Source organism: Gossypium hirsutum, chromosome A13 (genome assembly GCF_007990345.1).
Source record: "Gossypium hirsutum isolate 1008001.06 chromosome A13, Gossypium_hirsutum_v2.1, whole genome shotgun sequence".
NCBI lineage: Eukaryota > Viridiplantae > Streptophyta > Magnoliopsida > Malvales > Malvaceae > Gossypium > Gossypium hirsutum.
This window is the reverse complement of record NC_053436.1, coordinates 72485296-72495754: the sequence shown is the minus strand read 5'-3', so window position 1 is coordinate 72495754 and position 10459 is coordinate 72485296. Positions and strand designations below refer to the sequence as shown.

At 34.6% G+C, this 10459-nt stretch overlaps 1 protein-coding gene and 1 long non-coding RNA gene across 2 annotated transcripts; one reads left to right on the top strand and one right to left on the bottom strand.

The window, feature by feature from the left end:
• Positions 1 to 3893: 3893 nt before the first annotated feature.
• LOC107952454 (uncharacterized) lies at positions 3894 to 4397 on the bottom strand. The gene has a single exon (XM_016887706.1). It carries the CDS (start codon positions 4395 to 4397, stop codon positions 3894 to 3896), a length of 504 nt encoding a protein of 167 aa, XP_016743195.1.
• A 3585-nt stretch (positions 4398 to 7982) lies between these two features.
• LOC107952647 (uncharacterized) lies at positions 7983 to 10020 on the top strand. The gene is made up of 3 exons (XR_001698874.2): positions 7983 to 8045; positions 8516 to 8598; positions 9975 to 10020. It is a non-coding gene; the product is annotated as an uncharacterized lncRNA (long non-coding RNA).
• Positions 10021 to 10459: the final 439 nt, after the last annotated feature.

Here is a 10459-nt window from a genome sequence, read left to right as displayed (position 1 = left end):
ATAACTAAAGAAAAACATATTTTTATTCGTTAAAATCTACTCTCTTTTTTTTTAAAAAAAATAAAAACTTTTCCCAAAATCAATTCTTTTTTTTAAAAAAAAGAAACCTTTATTTTAGAAAGGGGAGGAAAAAAAAGAGATTTTTAGGGCCTCCACGGATGGAGGATCGATGGTCCGGTGAAGTCCCCTTCATCGGAATCCAAAATCCGATCCCTCATGGCATGCCTATGGCCAAAACAAAAAGTATAAGAAAATAAAATAAAAAGAAAGAGAATGCTTTTCTTTTTACCTTTTTTTTAAGAACAAAAATAATGAAAAGCTTCCTCCCTTTTTTTCTTTTCCTTTCATGTTTATATATTGTTTTTTTAATCTTGCTTATTTGTTAAAAATGATAATAATAATATTTACTACTAATAATAGTAGTAGTAGTGATGATAATAACAATAATTTGGGCATTTGACAGGCTCAATAAGGAAAGAAGAAGAAAAATAAAAGAAAAATAAAGGTCTCAAATTCAAAACCAGGGGGGCTTCGAACGGCCCAAGAGAGAACAAAAATTTAAATGGGGCCCCAGTCAGTCTCGGACAAAAATGGGTGTTTACAACTGCCCTTCTTTTATTGTGGCATGCGTAGCAAGGAACGTACAAAGACGTAGACACCTAACCACTATCAAATCCCACTGAACATTGCAGTAAAAGGAATAACAAGTTTTTGCAATTACCAAAATTGAAATAGATCAAAACATATTACGTTATCCAAAATTAGAAAAGTAGATACCAAGCTTGGGCCTCTAAATGCAATGAAAAGTAAACTAGAAAAGTAAATGGACCTCCACACTTAGGTCTCTAAATGCAATAAAAAGTCAATGGACCTCCACACCTGGGTCTCTAAATGCAATGAAAAGTAAATGGGCCTCAACACCTGGGCCTCTAAATGCAATGAAAAGTGAATGGACCTCCACACCTGGGCCTCTAAAAGCAATGAAAAGTAAATGGGCCTCCACATCTGGGCCTCTAAATACAATGAAAAGTAAATGGACCTACACACCTAGGCCTCTAAATGCAATAAATGTTCTCTTTCCTTTCTTGAATTTTTCATAAAAGGTAATTATTTTGAGAATCGTGTTTTTAGGTTGATAAAGATCAAATCCCTATCCACACACAATAGATCATGAAAATCAAATTCCATGGGATATCACCTTAACAAATTTCAAAATTATTTCATGACTCGTACATTAAATTCTCAAATGATAATTCACTTAACAAACTTGGTACTAGGATTTCATAAATCCACCCTTGAAACATAAATTTCTTGCATCGAGAGTCAAATCGTTAATTCTTATGAAGCCGAAATTCTTTTCCTGACTTTGGACTATTCAAACTGTGAACCTTATACCATGCTTTTTTACAAAATTGCATCTTAAAGTAGATATTCTTCAATATAGTTCCTTTCTCTTGCTCTCTATTTTTTTTAGATTCTTTTTTTTATTTTCTTAATTTAAACAAAATCTTCTTTCTATAGACTCTTACATTCTCCATGTAGATTAATTCCCTAATTTAAACCGACCATGAGCAATTAGAGATGGACTTTTTCCAAAGTTATAGTGTTGACTCGAGTTTGGATGCCAAAGAAAGGGCTAAAATAGGCTCAAATAGATGACTTTAGGGCTCGTACCGAAGGATCAATTTCTTCTGGAAATCTTCATTATCATCCAAGGCATCACATATATTTTTTCTTTTTTTTTTTTAAATCTCTCTAGACTATTCATTTTTGAGTTTTCGCCCTAGAGTTCATCTCCTTCTTTTATGCTATTGAGGACGTCACAATTTCCCAAGGATTAACTTCTTGATTTGAACAAACATATTCGATCAAAATGGTCTTTCAAGGGTTGTAACATGGTTTGAGGCTTAAAGGTCAATCAGAGAAAGGTTTTCCAGGCTAAAATACATATTATGTGAAACAGTATAAAAACCATGAGGAGTTATTTTGAATTTTTGATTGATCCTTCCATCTCTCAATCACTTTTCTTTGTTCTTACTCCTTCCTATTTCCTTTCTTTTTTTTTGTTTCTTATTCGCTTTCCCTATTTCTTTTTTTTTCTTTTTTCAGAATGAGATCAAGAATTTAGAATTTTTCTTTTAGTTTTCATGATCTTTCTTGTCAATCCATGATGTTCGATGGATAACTTTAATTAGGGTTTAGAAAGAAGATACATTAGGTTCAAAATGGGGTAGCAAGGGATATAATTTTCTCTAAGTGACAGGGAGAACAAAAGAACACCATTTATCATTTCAAAATATGGTTAATCTCATCATAATGTCATTCTTAGGAATGAGTCCATCTTTTCAATTTGAATTGCTCATAAGCTCATGTTTGTCTCACAATGTTGTAAAATTATTGATCCATACCCAAAATCTCACAAAATGCCCTCCAACATGGAGGGTGATCCTTCGGCAAGGGTCAATTTTGAGCAAACAATATGGCCCAAAGTGGTTAAAAGATGATGAATTCTTCAAGTGAAGGATATTTCAAAAATGCCATTCGTCACTTTCAACATGGCCAACTTATTAAGTAATTAACCTTAAGGAGAATGCACGATTCCAAGGTAAAACGTAACCTCAAACATGACAAATAAAGAAAAACAAAACAGAAAAGCCAATATTACTCAATGCGAATAACTCTTTAAGAACAATCAAGCTTAATTTTTAAGCGAAGTATTTTTTTCACTGCATCAAAATTTACAGGGTTCGACATCTTGTCTCTGTCCATTTCAACGAGAATCAATGCTCCACTAGAGAAAGCTTTCTTCATCACATATGATCCCTCCCATTTTGGCCTCCATTTTTTCCGATGATCATGAACATATGGCAGAATCATCTTCAGTACCAGATCCCTTTCTCTAAATTGCCTTGGTTGCACCTTCTTGTTATAGGCCTTCATCATTCTTTGTTGATACAACTGGCCATGAAAAAATTCTACTAATCTCTTTTCCTTAATCAAATTCAACTGCTCATATCTCTCTTGCATCCATTCAGCCTCCTCTAATAGCACCTTTTTCAACACTCGTATAGATGGGATATGGACCTCGATAGGTAAAACCGCCTCCATGCCATACACTAATGAAAATGGAGTAGCTCTAGTCGAAGTTCTCATTGATGTGCGGTATGCATGGAGAGTAAAAGGGAGTTCCTCATGCCAATCCCTATACGTTTTTGTTGTCTTGGGAATGATCTTCTTGATCTTCTTGTTTGCGGCCTTGACTGCCCTATTCATTTTTGGATGATATGGCTCATAATTGTGATGCTTGATCTTAAATTGTGTGCAAACCTCTTCTATCAAGGCATTGTTCAAGTTTTTGGAATTGTTTGTGATAATTCTTTCTGGTAAACTGTACTGACAAATGACCTCTTTCTTCAGAAATTTGCAAATCACTGATCGAGTTACATTGACATATGAAGAAGCTTCAACCCACTTGGTGAAATAATCAATCACTACAAAGATAAAGCGATGCCCATTTGATGCTTTCAGTGAGATAGGGCTAATGACATCCATGCCCCAGATTGAGAATGACCATAGAGGCTCTAACACATGAAGATTAGTAAAAGGAGCATTAATACTGTCTGCATAAATCTAACATTTATGACATTTCTAAGCATAATTTAAACAATCTCGTTCCAACGTCAAACAAAAATATCCCGCCTTCTTGATTTGCCTTGCCAGCATATGTCTGTTACTATGTGCTCCACATATTCCATCATGAATTTCCTTCATTATCTAATTCGCCACGTCTGTGTCGACACATCTCAATAGGGTTCGGTCATGTCCTTTTTTGTACAAAAACTTATCGTCCAAAAAGAAACCCATAGCTAGCCTCTTAATTATTCGTTCACCAGTTAGCAGGTGCAATCCAGGTATTGCTGGTATTGCAAATACCGCTTAATGTCAACATACCATAGTTCCCCAACTGTTCCTAATTCTACTCCCGCATGGTGGGCCGGCGAGTCTTTGACCCTTAACTTTATAGGTTGCACTTTTGTTTCAGATCCTACTTTGAACATGGCGGCTAGAGTAGCTAATGCATCTGCTAACTGGTATTCTTCTATTGGAAAATTACAAAATTGAACATCATCAAACTCTTTGATCAGTCCATGCACATATGTTTGATAGTGAATAAACTTGGAATCCCTTGTTTCCCATTCTCCTCTTAATTGGTAAACAACTAATGTTGAGTCACCAAAAACTTTTAAAACCCTAATATTTTTATCAATAGAGATCTGAAGTGCCAAAATGAATGCCTCGTATTGAGCTACATTATTCGTATAGGTGAACATCAGTTTAGCTGTAGCGGGAAAGCCACTTGGGGAGATTAGTACTACCCCAATCCCATGCTCGATCATGTTGGATGCTGATAAGTCATAATTTATACATATTTTTATCCCATGCTTAGCATATTTTTGGATGAATTATCATTATATTTGTGGAATTCGATGCTCCTAATCCTTTAATTTCATGTTTTATACTTAGGTGAGCATAGGAGAGTAAAAAGAGCGAGAAACGGGCCAAAAACGGAGAAAATGGGTCAACATCGGAAATCAACATGGCCTGGCTTCCTCACACGGGTAGTTTACACACTCGTGTCTACTTAACAGATTGCAACACAACCTAAGCCACCTCACACTGGCGTGTCACACGGGCGTGTCCCTGTCGAGCCCAAGTCTAGTCCTATTTTGAAAAGGCCACTCTTGAGGGTTTTGAAGCATTCTAAAGCCTATATAAACACTCCAAGAGGTACCTAGAAAAAGACACACATAGTAGGAGGAAGGGAATTACTCGAAGAAAGCCGATTGATCCATCTCAGAAGCCAGATTCTCCTTCAAGACTGAAGATCTCCCTTCAATTTCCTTCGAGATTTTTGGGTTTCTTTATGTTTTGTTATCATTATTCTTCTGAGATGTTTTCTTTTACACATATGAACTAAATCCCCTAAATACCTAAGGGAAATGAAACCTAAGGCGAATCTTGTTGTTATTTTCTGAATTATATGATAAATATTTGATTTGATCTTAATTATGTGTTCTTAATTCTTGCTTTAATATTCCAGGATATTGATTCAAGTATTGATGTGCTTATTCAGAGGAGCAAAAGTCCCTATCTAAGAGTAGATCTAGCATAATTAAGAGGAGCTGATTGCAACCCTAGACATAGGGCGACATAAATCTTCCAGATTAGGGTCAAGCCTAATAAGGGAATCCATAGACCGAGTTAATGCAACACTAGGGGTTTTAATTAGAAAAATATTTCAATTAATCAACTTAGGGTTAGATGTTGTTAGTCTCGAGAGAGATAATAATATAAATTAGGGATTTCTATGGATCAAGTCAAATGAATAAATAGTCTAATTCAGAGTCAAATAACAAGTGAAGTCTAGGTGGATTTTTCCCTTGGGTATTATCTAAATCAATCAGTTTTCCCAAAAGTATTCCCTAATTTACTTTCTGGGCATTCTTAGTTTAGTTAATTAGTTTAGATAAAAGAAATTCCCTTATTTTTAGGCTAGATAATAAAAAGAAAGTTAATACTAGTACTTTTAGTTCTTGTGGGTTTGGCATTCCGGTCTTGCTATAAACTATACTACTGTTCGATAGGTGCGCTTGCCTTCATCGGATAATAGTTAGTTTTCAAGTACGATCACATCAGATGCTCCATCAAAATACACCCTCCAAATTTTTTCTTCGTACTTCGAAATTGACATGATCTCTTCTGGGAAATCAAAACTCATGGGCTTGTATTCCTCTTTTGCACGAGCTGTTAGAAATTTTGCGATAATGCTTCCTTTTATAGCCTTTTGGGACACGTAGATGATGTCATACTCGGACAAAACCACTTGTCAATGAGCAACTCTCTCTGACAATGATGGCTTCTCAAAAATGTATTTCAAGTGGTCTAACTTTGCGATGAGGAAGATGGTGTGATACAACATGTATTGCCTTAGTCAATGCACGGTCCATGCTAAAGTGCAACATATCTTTTCCAGAGGAAATACGTGACTTCATATTCTGTGAACTTCTTTCTTAGATAATAGATTGCATGCTTTTTCTTGTTTGAACCATCTCGTTGCCCCAGAACGCAACCTATGGAATTATCCAGCACTACCAAATACAAAATCAAAGGTCTTCCTTGCATCAAGGGAATCAAAATTTGTGGCTTAGCCTAATACTTTTTTACTATTGTTACGTAAGAGCTTGAAGATGGGATCATATTTATCCGTCAACTGTGAGATAAAACGAGACACGTAATTTAACCGTCCCAAACTCTTACCTCTTTTTGAATTTTAGGGGGTGTCAAATCTTGAATTGCTTAAACCTTGTCTAGATCTATTTCAATTTCTCGTTCGCTCACTACGAAACGTAATAGCTTCCCCTACTTTACCCTAGAAGTATATTTTGTTGGACTCAATCTCAATTTGTATTTCCTCAATCTTTCAAATAGTCTGCAAAGGTTCTCCACATGACTTTCATCCCTAGTGGACTTTGCTATCATATAGTCAACATAAACTTCAATTTCTTTAGGCATCATGTCATGAAACAATGTCACCACTACTCGTTGATACGTGGCCCCAGCATTTTTTAGACCAAACAGCATGACCCTATAATAAAAAGTTCCCCAGGTCATGATGAATGTGATCTTTTACATGTCCTCCTTTGTCATTTTTATTTGATAATACCTAAAGAATCCATCCATGAAAGAGAAAACACAATGTTTAGCATTGTTATCCACTAGTGTATCTATATGAGGTAACGAAAAATTATCCTTAGGGCTGGCTCAGTTCAAATCTCTATAATCGATGCATGTTCTGACTTTCCTATCCTTTTTAGGCACTGGTACAATATTTGCCACCCACTCTAGGTATTTAGCTACTTCTAAATCCCGCATCAAATTGTTTCTTGACCTCTTCTTTAATCTTCGATAGCATTTTAGGTTTCATCCTTCTCAACTTCTGGTATACATGCTAGCAATCTAATTTCAAAGGTAGCTTGTGTTCCACGATATTGGTGTCCAAACCTGACTTATCTTTGTATGACCATGCAAATACATCTGAGAACTTAATGAGTAGATCCTTCAAAAATTGAATTTTTTCTGGCATGAGAGTGGTTCCAATACTAATTTCCTTTCTTACCTTATCATCACCTAGATTGACCAAATATGTTCCCTGCAAGTGGGGTTCTGTAAACTTCTTTTCTTATTCAACTAACCTCAAAAACTTATTTGGTACAACTTCATCCTATTCTGTCTTATGATCGTTATAGTGAACATAATTATGAGAATTTGATTCAAAGATGTCATTTGGATCATTTATCAATTCATTAGGTATATCCCTGAAATAATTATGAGGTATATTGGTATATGAATGAAAACAATTGAATGAATAAAAGTGAGTAGGGGCATGATCCAAATCCGATTTCATTAAAGATAAAACAATTTTACATGGATTTTTAAGGAAATTAAATTAACTGAATGATATAAAACTTTGATATAAAAACTCTTAAAAATGATTACATTCTCGGAGGACTCAAAGATTGTAACAGCCTGATTTTGGGCCTAGTCGGAACAGTAGTTTTGGGACCACTATTTCAAGGCCAGAGAAAATTATTTTAGTATTATTTTGTGTTATAATATAATTTTATAAGTGCATGTAAATTTTGGTAAGTTAATTTTAGCGATTTCTAGTCCAATTTCGAAAAAGGACTAAATCGCGTAAAAGGTAAAAGTTGTGTGTTAATGCCTAAATGTGTTAATAGACTAGAGAACTAAAATTGGAGGCATTTAAAGGGCAATTAGACCCTTTTTAAGTGTGTGGCCGGCCAAGGGGAGACCAATTGGTCAAAAGGCCAAAATTTGTGGCTTTTATGTGTTTTAATTGACTAATTAGTAATAAAATAAAGAAAAGAAAATATCATCTTTTCTTCATCTTCTCTCCACTGAAAAATGGCAGCAAAGAAAGGGTTTAGAAGCTGGAAACTTTCAGCAAAGAAACTCCCTTTATAGTAAGTGATTTTAATGTCTTTGCTTGATGATTTTTACATTTTTGGAACCCCTAAAGCATGAGCTTTCATAAGAGGGGATTATTTTGCAAAATGATGAAGAGTCTAGGGTTTTACCATGAGAGTAAATGTGTTGTTTTCTGTGTTTTTATGGAAGATTATGAGTCCTAGTTGTCTAATAAACAACTTTTGTGAAAGAAATTGCATGAAAATACCCTAAAAAGGGCTAAATTGCTAAGTTGTAAAATGAGTTGTAAAAGTGTAAAATAGTTGAAATTATGAGTTGCTATAGTTATGAAAATGGTTCATCTAGACTCAAGGAGTAAAGAAATGTGATAAAATTAATTTACGAGCATTGGGGCAAAAGTGCAAATATGCAAAAGTTTAGGTGTCAAAATGAAAATTCGTAAAAATATGATTTTTAGACCCATATGAATATTGTGACTGATTGTTAGGCTAAATTGATGTTATAGATGATGAAAATTGAGATTTGGACCTAGAACAGAAAGAAATCGATTTATGGACGAGTATGTCTTTTCACCTTTGTGGTATCGAGGTAAGTTCATATGTAAACAATACCATGCTATACATGTATTTAAATGTTATCATTACATGAATTGTACAAATATTAATGTGTATGTGATTAACAGAAATATGATAAGACAAAGCCTTAATAGGCAAGGAAAAATCCCGTTTGAACCTTAGAAATAAATTAGGATACGAGTGACATGTATGAGTCTAGATGACTAGCTCGATAGTGAGCATTGAAATGTCATAAAATATGAGATAGCTTTAGCTACAATTAAGGCACTTATGTGCAAAGGCTTTTCCGAGTATCCAATTAGTATTCCAAGTGTTCAACGGGCAATCCAAGGAAAGAGTTGATGATGGTCCCAATGAGGTAAGTCATTGGTGAGTATGCACTCGAGTACTGTTACGAGTTGTGCAAGTATGTATACTAAGCCTATGAGAATGCCTTTATATGTGATGATCTATGATGCATAATATGTGTTCTTACCATGATGGAGAAAATGGTGTTGTATTAATATTATGAACAATGACCATGAATGAGTAACTTAGCCTTGACAGATTTGAGTTACTGCAGTAGTGTAACTTTGAAAATACACTAAAAATAGTGGAAAATGAGTTAGAGGAAGAATAAAATATGGGATTAAAGCTTAATGAGTATATTTTCACATGAAAGAAATAGAGGAAGAAAAAGAATTCTATATTGTGTGATATTTAAATTCTCGTGAACAGGGTCTGAATGAATTCGAGATCCCCTATTCTGATTTTATAAATTCACTGTAAATTGTACAAAATTATTAAGAGTCATACCTTACATGCATGGATTATTTATTGAGTCTATCTTTAAGGAAAACAAACAGCATGATCATTGGAATTATGTACAGGGATAAATTCAGTTTGAAGTACATAAGGGTCAGAGTAGTCATACCCTGAAATAGGGGAAACTTTAACTAATAAACTGTACTAAATGGCTTGACCAAAAATTCTAGAAAAACATTAGTAATTATACATATGAGTCTAGTTTCAAGAGACATAGACGAGAACATTAGTCGGGTCCTGTACTATGAGATAATTTAACTTTAGTGCAGAAGGGTTGAAACTGTCAGACAGTGAATCAGGAGCAAACTTGAGGAATAAACTGTACTAACTCGCTAAGTCAAAAATTCTGGAAATTTTATGGAAGAAAGATAAATGAGTCTAGTTTCGGGGAAAATTAACGGAACTTAATTTTGAGTTTCTTAGCTCTAGATATAAATAATTTAGTGATTGCTGATCAGGAAGACAGCTTGTAGTGAACTTGAGAATATGTTGTAAACATTGATAAAACAAGTTAATGAGTTGCTTATTGTTTTCATATGAACTTACTAAGCGAAAGCTTACCCCCTTCTTTCCCATGTTTTCTAGAGTTTCCAGGTTAGCTCGGGTTGGAGGCCGTCAGAGATATTATCACACTGTCGAGTTAACGCTATCGGCGTAAGTAAACTCAAGTGATTCTAGTCTATGGCATGTATAGGGTTTTAATGTGAGTATGTAATATTATGATTTAGCCAAAGGCATTGGCTTGTTATTAAGGTAGTATTGTAATATTATGATTTAGCCAAAGACATTGGCTTGTTATTAAGGTAGTATTAGTCATGTAAATTGGCCTATGTCGGCTAATATCGTTATGGGCCCATATGATTATTCTTATGCATGTATGTTATTATCTCTTGTGATGTGGCTTACAACATGTATGCCTAGAGATTGAATTGATATTCATTGATGAGCTAATAACTAATGCAGGATTAAGTGATTGGTAAATAGTTAATAATGCTTCATGAATGGTTTGTGGATATGATTATGCATGCTTTGTGATGGACATGAGGTTTGATGTCATGTTGATAGCTATA

Excerpts from the sequence above, each read along its gene's own strand:
- LOC107952454 (XM_016887706.1), bottom strand. The coding sequence starts at position 4,397 with ATGATCGAGCATGGGATTGGGGTAGTACTAATCTCCCCAAGTGGCTTT.